Genomic DNA, 15,616 nt, shown 5'->3' on the forward strand with positions numbered 1-15,616 from the left:
TCGATTTCTCATTTTCAATATAATTTTAAATAAATTAATAAAATAACAAATCAAAGCTTTGATTTTATGAAATTAAAATTTTAATAACATTAAAAAATGTATTAGAATCAAACTAAATATATAAATCGAAATGAACAACACTAAACGTGCGTCAAACGAGAATAATCCTTACATAAAGAGTTCATATAAGATATGTAGCATATCATTCCTCTGTATTATAAATCCTTTTTACTTATATGTATCTTATGGGGAGTGATCAATTGTTAACTCATCATTTAATTGCTAACTACAACTAATTTAAGGCCATAGGATTTTAGAAAACGTGTGGTCTACAATTTGCCATGTGTAATTTTCGTTTTTATTAATAAAATAAAAAAAAAAGATAAAAAAAAAAAACTCCACATTAGAGTTTTGGATGAAAATGTCAATATAGTGTTTGAAAATATCAACACAATGCTTTGAGAATGTCTACACAATGCTTTAAGAATGTTAACCCATTGCTTATATTGACATTCTACATGTATTATATTGACATATTTTATATAGTATGTTGACATTTTTGCTATACGAAAAAATTAAAAAATTTTAATTTTTTTTTCAAATTTTGACGTCGGAACATATGCATGTAGAATATCGTTGGAGTCCTTATAAAATTATCTTTAATTTGATATATGTTATATGAATTTAAAGTTTTAGCATTTCTTTTAAAGTTAGTTATAACTAAACATGTAGTTAATTGACATTAATACCCATATTGATATGTTTTGGATGACCTTATTGACGTTTTTTGTTGATCATATTGACATTTCGGAGTTGATGATCTAGGTCTTTAATTTGAATATATAATGGTTATTATTTAATTGTAGTTAGCAATATAATATTCCCGTATCTTATAATATTAATTTTTAATACATTTAAATAGGCTGTTAAGTTTACTGTGTCATCAGTCTCCATATACGCACAATCAATTCCATTCTTCCTCCAATCTCGTGGCGTTTTGGATAATGAGGGAACTACAAAAATGGTCCTTGGACTATGGGTTTATCTCGCCCATAGTCCCTGGACTTTAAAAATATCGCCAGTAGTCCCTGGACTAAGGGTTTATCTCGAAATTGGTCCTTTTGGCTTTTTTTTGTACGAAAATACCATTTGATATTATTTTGGGGGGTTTGGGCAATTTGGTCTTTTTACACTTTTAACATTTTAAATTTGATATTATTTTAGTTATGTACTAACTTTGATATTATTTCAAAATTATCATTCTTCTTCCATTTTGTTATCCTTCACTGAATTTGTTTTTTTTTATTTCAATATTAGATTTAATTTTATAAAATTAAATTTAATATTTAGATTTTTAAATATCAATAAATTTTTTTAGTGAAAACTATTAATTCATGGACACTATAAATATTGATTAAAACTATTAATTTTTGTTATTTAATATAATATTCAATTGAATTGAAGAAGTACAGAAAAATAATATTAATCATGATGGAAAAATAAGAGTTATTCTATTTAGCCTCCGTTCGATTGTTATAATTGCTTGTGATTAAATATTATGAAGTTGACTAAAAATTTGATCCTACTTAAAATTTTATATAGGAGTATTTTTGTTGAAATTTTCTAGTAAATTTTGATTGTTTTCAAATTAATAAACGAAAATTATATTAGTCTTACATTAGATGCATATTTATTTCAGAATAAATTGTGTTATACAATCTATTTATGATTAAAGCTAGTATTAAATATTGATTAAAACTAAGGCGTTGTCATACCTTATTGATTACATAGTACTATACACTATCAAATATTGATTATAATTATTAATTTTTGCTATTTAATAATTTTTATAATTAAAAAATTTATTGATATTTAAAAATTAAAATTTAAAATTTTGTAAAATTAAATCTAATATTGAAATAAAGAAACAAAGTGAAGGATGACAAAAGGGAAAAAGGATGATAAATTTGAAATAATATCAAAGTTAGTACATAACTAAAATAATATCAGATTTAAAATGTTAAAAGTATAAAAAGACCAAATTGCCCAAAACCCCCAAAATAATATCAAAGGGTATTTTCGTACAAAAAAAAGCCAAAAGGACCAATTTCGAGATAAACCCTTAGTCCAGGGACTACTGACGATATTTTTAAAGTTCAGGGACTATGGGCGAGATAAACTCATAGTTTAGGGACCATTTTTGCAGTTCACTCTTGGATAATATAGTGGGAAGTAATGCGAAACCCTCTATGAAATTTAATTGATGAGTTATCAACTAATGAATTTTTATTTCAATCAACCTACTACATCCTGTCCCTTCAAAATAATTACTTGTTTTTCCGTTCCATAAAAATATGCAATCTTTCTTTTTTAATCCGTCCCGTAAGAAAATGCATTTTCTAATTTTAAAAAGTCTTGAGACTCATTCTTCACAAACAATACTTTAATTACTGTTTCTCTCTACATCTTTTTTACTTTATCAATTTTACATTAAAACTCGTGCCGAACTCAAATTATTTATTCTTTGGGGATGGAGGGAGTAACTATTTCTATTTTGATAAATCCCTTAAATAGAATATTTTTAAATCAAATAGAAGCAATTTAGTAACGAAATTGTACAATTAATTTTAATTTTAATTTTAATTTTAATAACATGGATCTTATTTGATTTTAAATCTAGCTGCATTACGTATATATTTTTATGGAGTATTTGATTCATAGGAAAAAAGATGATAGACAACCTAAACCATCAGCGACATGGAACTATGCCAAATCACCTAAATATTTGACTTTATTGCATAGTGTGGCAAGATTTCATAAATTTAGGGTTTATCTTCGCCAGTGGTTAAACCGATGTTAAACGATAATTAAAGGAAAGTTCCAAAAACTAAAACAAATATTCATAAGATATTAAACTGAAGTTAAAGAACCTTAGACAATATTTTTAAACGTTATAGACAAAAATGGATACTAATTCAAAATTCAAGAACTATAAAATTATGAATAATAATAATAATAATAATAATAATAATAATAATATAATGACTATTATTATATTTTCCAATAATAATTTATTAAGTAAATATTAATGTAATTTTAAATTTATTTATTATATGATTTTAATATTATTTTAATAATTAATTATTTCATTAAAAGAATATTACTTCAATTATTATGTCAAATAGTTTATTGAATACTATATCATTCATTTAATATAAATTTAAAATTCTTACAATTTTTTTAATCTTTTTAAACAAGACAAGTAATTTATTATACTCCCTCCGTCCGCCAATTAAAGACGCATTTTGACTCGCTGCAGTTTTAAGAAATTACTTATTTGACTTTATAAAGAAAATGAATAAAAAAGTTATTGGAAGGTGAGTTCGATTTTAATATTTACACATTCTTTAAAAATAGACCACATTTGCCATTTAAGAATATCCTCTAAAAATAGACCAATTCTATTTAAGGAAACTTTTTTTTCTCTTACGAGGTGAGTCCCATTCTCTACTAAAATTACTTTAATCACTCCTTTCATCTCTCTTTTACTTTACCAATTGTGTATTAGAACTCGTGTCGTTTAGTACAGTATGAGGCCACTTACTAAAAGTGGAAAAAGGTATGTTTTTAAGACCTTCTCCAACCATTTACACTAAACTCAAACTCATTTATAGTATACATCATATCAAAGAGTAGTTTTACTCCAACCATTTACACTAAATTCAAAATTTACACCATTTTTGAGTTATTATCTCACAAAATTTTTGCAGTAACAACATATTTGATGTTGTTTTACAAAAAAACACTAAAAATGAGTTTGAGTTTGGGATATGGTTAGAGTACACCAAAACACATTTTTGGAGTATGGTTAGAGATGGTCTAAATGGCTGACACCACAAAAATATCAAAACTGTCAGGTTTCAGCGGGCGAAGGAAGTACTAAATCATATTTTTCAGTGATTATAATCTCTAATAATACTCCCACCGTCACTAAAATGTCAGGTTTCGGCGGGCGTAGGAAGTACTAAATCATATTTTTCAGTGATTATAATCTCTAATAATACTCCCACCGTCACTAAAAAAAGTAATGAAAGTACTACTGAATTTTCTAATTTTGCGAACTTCTTTCTCTCCAGTGAAATGATACCCATTCTCTAATAACAATACTTTAAAAACTTTTTCTCTCTATCTCTCTCTTACTTTATCAAATGTACAATAAATCTATGTCAAATCAAACGTTTATACTTTTTGAAGATAATATGACAAATAAACAAATCCTTAGTTTTTGTAAATAAGCTCAAAATCCTACAATATTTATTGGAATAATTTTAATCTTTAATTTTTGAACCTCTTTGTAGTTGTAAGAGTGTCCACTATAGATGGCCGGGCCAAGCCACAAAGTGTGGCCAGGCCACAAAATCGTGGTCGGGCCACCAATGCCCATGTTTCCCACTATAGTGGAAATGGCCAAGCTACCAAAATTTTTATTTTTTCCATTTTGTTTATATTTTAATTCTACTACAATAATAATTGAAAAAATGCATACGAACTAAAATTAAAACAAAATCTTCATTGTATTATACAAAGGGGTAAAATTATACAACGAAAATTTTCGACTTCTAATAAACTACTTTCCAAACGCATATCACGCTCTACGCCCTCCTCCCCTACGATTCCAAACCTCTTCTTCCATATCAGCCTGCAGTGTCGTATGTGATGTTTCCCTCCGCATATCGGCGAACCGTTGGATCAAGTATGCATCACTACGCGGTACACCCATCTGCAGTGGGGCGCTTGCAACACCGTGACCCGTACTTACACCCTCTTCCGGTGCCCAGTTCTCTGCAGAATATCCTTCGTCCTCTATTATCATATTGTGCAATATAATACATGCATACATGATGGAGGCGATATCATTTTCGTGCCATTGTCGAACCGGGCACCGAAGAATGGCCCATCGCGATTGGAGGACACCAAAAGCACGCTCAACGTCCTTCCTAGCACTCTCTTGTTTGGCTGCAAAATAGGATTGTTTCGGCCCAACCGGCTGTCGGATCGTCTTGACAAACACGGGCCAACGAGGGTATATCCCATCGGCTAAGTAGTATGCCTTGTTGTACTGCGTCCCGTTGGCCATGAATCTAACCGTCGGACCCTCACCCCGACACTCATCATTGAAGAGATGGGATGAATCTAGTACGTTGATGTCGTTGTTCGACCCTGCGACACCAAAATAGGCATGCCAGATTCGCAGTCGGTAGTCAGCAACAGCTTCCAATATCATTGTTGGGTGTCTTCCTTTGAATCCAGATGTGAACTGCCCCTTCCAAGCAACCGAGGCAGTTCCTCCACTCCCAGTGCATGCAATCGATGCGCGCCCATCATCCCCGGAAAATTATGCACTCGCCCGTGCATATCTATCAATCTCTGGCACTCATCGGCATTTGGCTTCCGTAGATACTCCGGACCGAAGATGGCCACGGATACAATTACAAAACCGCCTCAGCGCCGTCAGAGCAGCTTGTTTCACCCAACCTGTAGGGTATTCGTCGAACATATCAGCGGGTCCGACATAGGCAAGCCTGCCTAATTGTAGCGGTACACTTCTCGATATGTCGACAACCCGGGTCGGCCGCTAGCATCATTGCGCAATGTGAAGCACCTGTACTCGCTGCGCCAATGTATTCGCTATATGGATGAATAGCCGTTGCGACATTCTGAAGCGGCGACGGAAAATCTCTGCTGGGTAACGGGGGTTATCGCCAAAGTAGTCTTCTATCAACCGTTGGTGTGCCCCGACATGGTCACGCCAGATGGTCCGCCGATGATAGAACGGGCGAACGAACGCCGCCGCCGCCTCCTCCTCTTCTGCTTCCCGTTGCACCTCTTGAACGAATTCATCGAACTCCCTATCCACCAATTGTTGGAACTCATCGCCGGAACTCATTTTTCAAAAGTATAATTGGTGATAAAATGAAAAGAGTGGAAATTGGAATGGTGTAAAAAATTGGGGAAAAATAGGTATATTTGTAGAAGTAATTAAAAAAAAAAAAAAAAAATTCGGAAAAGGGGAGCCGCGGCTCGTGGCCGGTGCTATAGGAGGGCCGCGGCTCGCGCCCAAGCACCGCGGGAGGCCACGATCGTGGCGCGCCCATGTCCCTCCCCCGCCCCGCCGCGGCTGCCCACCCCCTCACTATAGGGAGCCGCGGCTCGCGGCTCTCCCATGGCCCGGCTGTGGCTCGCCTATGGTGGACACTCTAACTTCTAAGGTAGGAAAGGAGGATTGAATTAGACTTATCCAAAATGGTGGCGCACACGATTAATTATAGCATTAATTCGGTGATCAAAATTCCGAGTTAAATATCGTCACTGCAGAAACCGTAAAAGCAACGAGGTCGGTTAAGTTTCTTAATTGCGTCTGCTCCATCTCTTCAACTTCCTCTTCTTATCGAAATACCAAAACCCCCTTTTTTCCAATTCAAATCCATCGACACCTTTTACTGTCTTTGGATTTTCTGAATAATTGATACACTAATCAACTCAGCTCCGACATTTTTCTTCAGTTTTAGAGTGAATGCAGAAACCTCTGATTTGAGACGATTTGAAAAAAGAGGTGATATGGAAAACGCCGCTATCAGCTCGACGGACACAGGCAACGGAGGGGAGGACGTCTACAGTTCTAAAGAATCTAATGCTTTCTTCGCTGATCATCTCGTTGTCATGGTGCACGGGATTCTCGGAAGGTAATCAATCTGATTGTTTGTGTGTGTGTGTTTTTTATTGATTAATTTGCATACGATTTTTTAATCTGAAGAATTGAGTTGCTGTGGTGGAAAGATGTGACTTGATTTTGTTGATTCGTTCGATTGATTGATGCAAACTTGGCGTTGAGGGAGAGTTAAAAGCACTAGAAATAGAGATCACATACACATTTCTGTGGATTTGAAGATTTTCTTACTCAATTGTTGATGATAGTGTTTCTGTTTGTGATCGTGTCATTGCAGTGGATCAGATTGGAAATATGCTGCTGAGAAATTCGTTGAGCAGCTTCCTGATAAAGTGTTTGTTCATTGTAAGTTGTTCATTTCTATATAAAGTGATTATGATCCGTGTGAGTTCTTCGTTGTTTTATGCAATCCATTCTTCCCACTCGGAAGTAAGAAGAATCCTTGTCCATTTTCAATGGATCAGCCAATATTCTTAGGGATGCAAGGTGATTTTGTAAGATAAGGCAATAACTCATTTCCATTCGCATAATTGGAGTGGTTTTGGTATTTGCAACTCCTTATGATTCAATAGTGGCATTTCTAATTTATATCTCATGAAATTCTTTCAGAAAAATAGTCTTAGCTCTGTAGCTTCCTGTGATATCTACTCTCTGCACTCTCTTACTTCTACTACTGAGAAATATTAGTAGATTTTTTCTTTCCCCACTTCTGCTTCAAAACCTTTTTGAACTGCAGGTAGTGAACGCAATGCAGCAAAGACACTGGATGGTGTGGATGTGATGGGTGATCGACTGGCTGAAGAGGTTGTTTCATGTTTATCATTTATGTTATGCCTTTTCGCTACCACTCCACAGCCTCCATTTCTAGAAAGTATTACATGGAATAAGTAACCATGGTTTGATTTATCAACTGGCATTGAATTTCAGGTCCTTGAAGTAATTAGAAGGAAGCCTAGTTTGAGGAAGATTTCTTTTATTGCACATTCTGTCGGGGGCCTTGTAGCAAGATATGCTATCGGGAAATTGTATAAACCTACAATGAAAGTAAATGGGGAAGAGCTATTAAATAATGAAGAGTCCAAGGGTAAAATAGCTGGTCTTGAACCAGTTAACTTTATTACTGCTGCCACTCCTCATCTTGGTTCTAGGGGTAACAAGCAGGTATGTATCTGAATGATAATAAAATTTTGAATCACTTGCATGCAACACCTCCATAAAATTTGAATCATTTGAGTTTTTGTATATATGTGGCCCTGGAGCAGTAGGATTTACATCTCCAAAATTATTGAGCAAACTTAGGAACAATCTATTAATTACTTGTAATTTCTTGTAGATGATGGTATATGGCGAATACTAAACTTAGTGCAGATAATTGCCAAGGACTTAAATACTTGTGGGCTGTGGCAATATAAATAATAAATCTCGGATGTTGAAATTGATTTTGTCATTTTGTTAGGATATTTATGGTGCATAATTGTTTCTGTGCAATATTAGGGAAGTAGATTCAGTATAATGTCTGAGAGAGAAAATGATTAACACTATTGAAATCATTTAATAGTGATCTTCTTTAGTACACAAGATGAAGTAGTGTAAGACAAAAGAGCAAATGGTGGGGAACTTGAATGAAGCCAGACAAGTGTCTGGCACAGAGGTTCAGTTGATGGATGACTATGCATGTAACTAACATTTGAAACTACAAGTTTGGCATGAATGGATGGTGTAGAAGAGCTTGTGGTAGTGGCATGGTGTGGAAGTTAAAGAAATGAGTGGTAAGAGAGATGAGACAAATCAGATGAGTAGTGTCTTTCCCTTTCCCTTATCTTGGGTGGGATGTTGCACATCATAATGAGACTGAAAACGAAGCAATAGTTGAGTAGGGAAGAAATAAACGAGCAGGAACTCAGGTAGGTAAAGATTGATCAAGTTAAGGTGACACTAGAGGAAGAAACTGCAATCAAATAGAAAGCCTCCCCTGAAAAATGTGAGGCTCACAGGTGATACCTGCATGAGCACTGCTATGAACTTCAACAGTAACTTTTATTCCCTAAATGACTAACTATATACTTGAATGTCAAAAGGAGCTAGGTCTCCACGCAAGAAAAGGCTGTTTCGTCCCTTTATACAAGGAACTATGGCTCTTAAAACAAAAGCCCTATTCTTCAGATTATTCTAATAACTTTTCCCGTGATAACTTTATCAATTAAGGAATAAAAGATAACTATGAAATAAATTAAATAGGGATATCGGGAATGATAACAGAGTTGGAGTTTTTACAGATGGTGCAGTGTAGTGTGCTGTTCCAATAAGATGTTACAATGGTTACAGATCATATTTGTGTGTGTTTTAATGGTTTAACCGAATGAGATATAACTGCAAACATTAGGATCATTTCCATTGAATTTAATGCCTATTGTGTTTACTTCAAAACTCTCATGATTGGTTAGATATTGTTTATCTTGTACTTAATCTGTGAGCAATGTATCTATCTTGTAACTACTTTTAGCCTTTTCATGTACAGGCTGCCTTTGGTGTTTGGTGGTTTGTTATTGTACCCTACCTTATGTTATTTAATTTGACTGATGTTTGACATTACTTCATTATTGCAAATCTGCCAGGTGCCGTTTCTCTTTGGGGTTACTGCTTTTGAGAAAGTTGCTAGTTGTGTAATTCACTTGATATTTCGGAGAACAGGAAGACATCTCTTTATGAACGACGACGATGAAGGAAAGCCACCGTTGCTGAAACGTCTGTTGGAAGATAATGAAGAGGGCTGTTTTCTGTAGGCTTTCTCCATGTCTCTAACTTGGATTTGAATTGCAAACTACTAGCTTGCTTTAGATGTACAGTATAAATTAGTAGTATTTTGTGCTACAACTAAAGGTATTATGACTTTCCTTTGCAGGTCCGCGCTGCATTCTTTTGAACGTAGGGTAGCGTACTCAAATGTTGGCTACGACAGTATCCAAGATTTAGAACCAACTATTAACTATCTTTATACACTAGTTTATCTGTTCCATATGTATTTTCTTGTTTTTTCTTAACCACATATTGTTCAGATATTGTTGGCTGGAGAACATCATCTATCAGACGCAATAGTGAACTACCCAAGGTCTTACCTTAGCCTTACTGTTGTGATTAGTCTATCATACTTCACTGCTTCTTTGTGACATTTGATCTTTGACAGTGGGAGGATTCTGTTCATGAAAAATATCCTCATGTTGTGTATGAAGAGCGCTGCAAGGCATATGACAAGCAGTTGTGTGAGCCTACAGTAGAAATTGATGGTTTAGACGAGCTAGAAGGTTTGTGACTTCCTCTTTCTCCTGCAGGGTGTTTGGAAAGCTATACATGTTAAATTTTGCTGTTAGTTAGACCTCAGGTTAAAGCCTGATTCTTCCCTCATTTGGAGTTTCACATCTTACTAGAAGAGAGCTCTGTTGTCATTTTCATTGATATTTTTTCGAGTAAAAAGTCGATTCTTAATGTTATAAACAGAGGAACTAGTGAACGGCCTATCTAGTCTGTCATGGGAGAAAGTTGACGTAAGCTTCCACAAGAGCAAGGCAAAGTTTGCTGCTCATAGCATTATCCAGGTCTCTCTCGTTTCCATCTTCCTATCATACGCATCTAAATGATTTTCTTTGTCTAGGGCTGTTATGTTGATTGGTCTTGCAGATTCATATTGCTTTCATTTTCCGACATATGTTCATGAGCTATGTCATACTGCATCGATTGAACTTTTTTTAATGGCTGATTGTGTTATGCAGGTTAAAGACCAATCCATTCATTCCGATGGCGCGGACGTTATACAACATATGATCGATCGTTTTCTTCTATAGATGAGCTTGAGCTCGTCTGGTAAATCTTGGTTTCATTTGCTGCGCTATGTTGAAGAGGCTATGTATCTTTTCGTAGTCATTGTTATGATAACTCTGATTTATTAATCGCCGTCGAATGTAAATGTATTGGTAACACAACTTGTTCTATAAATGAGAGTACTTTTATTGGAAACTAATGTATGACTATTTCCAATATAGACCTTTTCACTGACAAATTTATGGAGGAACAGAAAAGCCTTCACTTGCTAAATAGCGTGAGTGAAATGAAGAGGCATGGGAGCAGATAAGGTAAATCAACATCAAATTGGGTTATTAAAGTCAATAATATTACTATCAAATATGGGGAAGGCCCACTCTAATAAAGTACTATCAAACACTGCACAAAATTTGAGTTCTTTCCATTCTTGGTTATCAAACACATTGATACGTATTAATTAAATTCATATGTATAGAAAAATTATTGGAAGAGAGTAGAGGAGTTGGAAGAGGATCGTCTGTTTTTCTGAAGAAAATGAGAGAAAATATATTATGGATTTCTGGAGAATTGTGGAAATAATTAGATACTGTTGAATATAGACTAAAATATATAGTGAGATGTAATAAATACAAACTCTAAATTATAATCGAGATAGTTAGAAAATGTTAATAGATGACAAAATAAATCAACAAAAAATATCAACGCAGCGTGTTGACATTGCGTTAACATTTTCTGTTGATGTTATTTTGTCATCTTTTGATATTTTTTAACGGTCCAGATCATAATTTGGATTTTGTAAAATATATAGAGTTTACATTTTTATTCCTACGTAGTTACAACTAGAGTTGTTGAATCTACAAATCAACTTAGTTGAGGTTGTGCAAGAAAGATTTGCCAAATAAGATAGATCGGTCATTGGTTTATCCTTTTGCCACAAAGTTGTCTGTTGCATAATTGAGGGTCCAGAGGAAAGGCAATTTTATTGATTGAAAAAGGTGATATTGATTTTTGGGAATTGAGTTGATTTGAGCAGGGCTTTATTAGTAGTAAATGATTTTTGTCTCTGCTATGGAACATTGATTTAAATTTATTAACAAAGTATCTTGCTATTCTGTTTCAATCTATCTGGTAATCTGGATATAGCTCATGTTATACTGTAATGATCTATTCTTACAAGTTACAACTGGCCTATTTCTCTGTTTCTCATGTCTAAGCATCCTAATAAAACTCCTGTAATAAAGAGTTCTATGATTTTTATTAAATTCTCATCTATTTAGAGTATGATCATGGTACCGTTAGTGAAAATTGTTAGCTGTTATATTTTTTACAACCTCAATTATTGAGGCCTTTTATTAATATAAAATGAAATGGATCACAAATTTATTTATTTGACATAATTGGAATGGTGGGGGTCTGGCAACATTTAATTGGGGACCATCTTTATTTAAGAGAACTAGTTCAAAATCATGTACAGTATAATTAAATTAAAGTCCACAAGACACAATTGTATCACGGTTCAAAAAAGTATCATGGAAAATATTCAACTTTAATAATTTATAAATGTATGTTTTTTGAATTGTATACACCGTACACACTTTATGGTAGTTTCCATGAAACTAATTAGATCTACGAAGACGAAAGTTCAATTTTTGATGCATATACATTATATTAAGCTAATTTCAATTAATAAGAATATGTTTGCGAATATACTTCTTCTCACTCATGAAAATGAATCATGATGGCATCCATTAGCTATATATCAATTTTTAGCTACTACTCCCTCCGTCCCAAGATAAGTGACCTATTTCTTTTGGGCATGAGATTTAAGGAATGATATTTAAATAAGTTAAAGTCGAGAGAGTAAAATATGAGAGAGGGAAAAGTAGAGGAGAGAATAGAGAATAAAGTAGGTGGAGAATAAAATAAGAGTTATGACTTTTTGCTAAAAATGGAAATAGATCACTTATAATGGGACACCCTAAAGAGGAATACAAGTTACTTTATCTTGGGACTGAGGAAATATTATTCCCTCTCTTTTATCTTTATTTGGCTTTCGAGTCACGAACCATATGGCGACGTGATGAATTGGACGTCAATGATGATGTATTGTACACTCAACCGATTATAGAACTTAAAAGTGGAGTAATATACCCCAGTCAATAAATATACTACTACTACTACTATTTTCTATTTACTATTTCTCACAACTAACTTATTTATCTGTTTTTTTTATTATAGAATTAAACAATTTCTAAAAATCCCCCAAAAAATGGACTTTTAATTTATTACTCCATGCGTCTATCATTAAATGTCCCATTTTTCCTTTTTCATTCATCCGTCAATAAATGTCTCATTTCACTTTTACCATATTTGATAAATGAACCCATACATTTTACTAACTCATTACTGTCACATTTTATTATAAAATCAGTATATAAAAATAGGCCTCATATTCCATCAACTTTACTTCATAAAATCAAACAATTTTTTAAATCCGTATCGATCGCATACGAGACATTTAATAGCGGATGGAGGAGGTAGTACTATAGGAAATGAGTCTAAAGAAGAGGATCAACACATGGGCATGCTGGTAAAAGGTAAATTTAGAGACTTAGAATTTCTGAAAAAACAATACTTACCTAATATAGTATGTGTGCATTTGTTGGCATTTTTATTCTAGTACTATACACTAATTTCTTCTCACTAATTAAAAAAAAGTAAGTACCACTCATATTCTCTCACATTGAAAAGTAAGTTTCCTGGATTTGAACATCGATCACATTCACAGGTCTCTTGCTCAACATGATCACTTGCTTGACTTTTTGTAGGATGCATTTAAATGTCAATCAAGAAGCCTGATTGCCACCGGCGTCCCCACGCTTCTCTCTCCTCCTCTTCCGTCCGGCCGACACCGGCGGCCCCATTTTCCCGGCGTCCATTGGGAAGTTCAAGATGGCCTTACTCCCCCTTATCTTGAATGCGGCGCAGTCATACGCCCGCGCCGCATCCACCGCCGTCTCGTACGTCCCCAGCCACACCCGGCTCGATTTCCGGGCCGGGTCCCGAATCTCCGCCGCGTACTTCCCCCACGGCCTCCTCCTCACCCCCCGATAACGCCTCACAGGACCCGACCCGAACATGCTATCCGTCGTTGGAGGACAAATTTCGGGTTTTGCTTCGACTTCAAAGAAATCGGACCGGAAATCCGAACCGGGCCGGTTTGGGTCTGAAGAAGACGAGGAAGGGGATGCATCGGAGAAGTAAACGTCCAAGTTGTCGAAGAAGGAGTCTGAAAAATTGATGTCTTCAAAAAGGTGTTGGCGGATGAGATCTAATGTTAAGAACTCATCGGAATTTGCCATCATGATAATTAACTCTTTTATGTTGTATAGACTATAGAAAAGAGTTTTGAGATATTGTTGTGAAGGAGAAGAGGAATGGGACATATATATATAGAGAGAGGGGTGTAATGTAAATTGTAATGTATGATGAGAGTGTGGTTGTTGTGTAGGTACGGTGTGGGAAACGTTTGAAGTTGAGTTGTTTCTGTTTAATAAGTAGCTGGGGACACAAAATTTTCGTCTTGTGGTTGCAAGATTAAAATCCCCCCTTATAGATATAGTGATTGTGGGGCCCTTTGTTAATTATAAATCAAAAAGTTTTCATTATAGTAATGAGCCTACTGTACATCTTTACGTGTCGACCAAATTGATTGGATTAATCATTATTCATCGACACCGCCATTTAGAGCATTCACGGCTGTCGCCGTCTATTGTGCAGCCAAGCCGTGGGAGGGTGGTGGCAGGTACCGAGGGAACGGGTAGGGTTAGGGTTGTAAATTTCTAGCTCGATAAAATTAAAACTCGATTAGTCAGCACCCGATAAACCCGCAATCCGTTAGGGTCATCCGAAAACCCGATAAAATTTCTATTGTTCTATTTGTTTTACTCCTAATTCAACACTTCATTGAAAATTTTTATAATATAGATAACTAAAAAATAACTTTTCAATTTTATACTCGATCCGTCCCCCTTTACGTGAGGCATTTCTTTTCGGCATAAGATTTAAGAAAGTTGTGTTTGGTGAGTTAAATAAAGTAGAAGAGAGAATAAAGTAAGAGAAAAAAGAGAGATTGTTTTTAGCTAAAAAAAGAAATGACTCAAGTAACTTGCGACAACCCAAAATGAAATACGACTCAAGTAATTTGGGACGAAGGAAGTATTAATTATACAAATTATATATTAAATTTTTATTGATATAATAATTGATAAATAAATTATAAACTTCAAATACACTAAAAAAATATTTGAATTTCTAAAACATGCATTAACATTTCTCAAAATATGTTTATGTTTTATTTTTCACAAATCTCAAATATTAGTATTTGATCAAGTTTATGTTTGAGTTTTAGCATATATCTCAAATTTATTATAATTAAATGTTTTACATTTTATAAATATAACTAATTTTATCATTATTTATTGGATTGATCGCATGTTAATTTTATGGGTAACAATCCATCTAATGGGCTAGCACGAAACCCGAGCTTTTAGGATTATGGTCGAACTCTTATAATCCAATAAAAATCACAAACCGATTGACCCGAAAACCGTGTAGGTTTGGGCAAAACCCGCTGGGACGACCTGATTGACATCCCTAGAAACGGGCTTGGGCGCGGGATGGATGACGGTCGCTCGGCACCTATTGTGTGCCATCCGACCGCCGAGCGGGCACCTAATTTTCACGTTGTCGCTAAAAATGGCTTTTGATGATGACGAGGTCCAATTGACAAGCTCATCTCGGACGCCTTGTGAGAGCAGACGTCTGCGGAGTTAGACCGCAAACTGGAACAACACTTTCGGGCAGAACTGGAATGAAATGAGACATTATTGCGGGCCATGTAAATAAAAAAAATGAGACATTTAATGGGGACCGGAAAGAGTAATACTAAGAGCATCCGAACGGAGGACGTTCCGGCAGACGTTGGACCGGCGTGCCGGACATCCGCCATTAGGCGTGCGAGGGGCGGATGCGAACGTTCGCTATAGACACCGCACATCCGCAGCTTTCCGG

The 15,616-nt window shown here is 35.0% G+C and overlaps 3 protein-coding genes across 3 annotated transcripts; 1 reads left to right on the top strand and 2 right to left on the bottom strand.

The window, feature by feature from the left end:
- Positions 1-4,645: 4,645 nt before the first annotated feature.
- LOC125189798 lies at positions 4,646-5,284 on the bottom strand. The gene has a single exon (XM_048087031.1). The coding sequence runs from the start codon at positions 5,282-5,284 to the stop codon at positions 4,646-4,648; it is 639 nt and encodes a 212-aa protein (XP_047942988.1).
- A 1,100-nt stretch (positions 5,285-6,384) lies between these two features.
- Positions 6,385-10,742, top strand: LOC125186237 (putative lipase C4A8.10). The gene is made up of 10 exons (XM_048082591.1): positions 6,385-6,743; positions 7,005-7,072; positions 7,464-7,531; positions 7,655-7,888; positions 9,343-9,506; positions 9,630-9,685; positions 9,784-9,836; positions 9,912-10,029; positions 10,223-10,320; positions 10,495-10,742. The coding sequence occupies exons 1-10, from the start codon at positions 6,619-6,621 to the stop codon at positions 10,564-10,566; spliced, it is 1,056 nt and encodes a 351-aa protein (XP_047938548.1). The 5' UTR covers positions 6,385-6,618; the 3' UTR covers positions 10,567-10,742.
- A 2,386-nt stretch (positions 10,743-13,128) lies between these two features.
- Positions 13,129-13,981, bottom strand: LOC125187484 (ethylene-responsive transcription factor ERF106-like). Its single transcript, XM_048084082.1, has one exon. The coding sequence runs from the start codon at positions 13,906-13,908 to the stop codon at positions 13,390-13,392; it is 519 nt and encodes a 172-aa protein (XP_047940039.1). The 5' UTR covers positions 13,909-13,981; the 3' UTR covers positions 13,129-13,389.
- Between the last annotated feature and the right edge of the window lie 1,635 nt (positions 13,982-15,616).

Source organism: Salvia hispanica, chromosome 5 (genome assembly GCF_023119035.1).
Source record: "Salvia hispanica cultivar TCC Black 2014 chromosome 5, UniMelb_Shisp_WGS_1.0, whole genome shotgun sequence".
Lineage (NCBI taxonomy): Eukaryota > Viridiplantae > Streptophyta > Magnoliopsida > Lamiales > Lamiaceae > Salvia > Salvia hispanica.

Bases quoted from the DNA above. Each gene is read 5' to 3' on its own strand.
- LOC125186237 (XM_048082591.1), top strand. From the start codon at position 6,619: ATGGAAAACGCCGCTATCAGCTCGACGGACACAGGCAACGGAGGGGAG. The intron at 7,889-9,342 runs GTATGTATCTGA...CAAATCTGCCAG, and splicing joins GTTCTAGGGGTAACAAGCAG to GTGCCGTTTCTCTTTGGGGT. The intron at 9,837-9,911 runs GTCTTACCTTAG...GATCTTTGACAG, and splicing joins GCAATAGTGAACTACCCAAG to TGGGAGGATTCTGTTCATGA.
- LOC125189798 (XM_048087031.1), bottom strand. From the start codon at position 5,284: ATGATATTGGAAGCTGTTGCTGACTACCGACTGCGAATCTGGCATGCC.
- LOC125187484 (XM_048084082.1), bottom strand. From the start codon at position 13,908: ATGATGGCAAATTCCGATGAGTTCTTAACATTAGATCTCATCCGCCAA.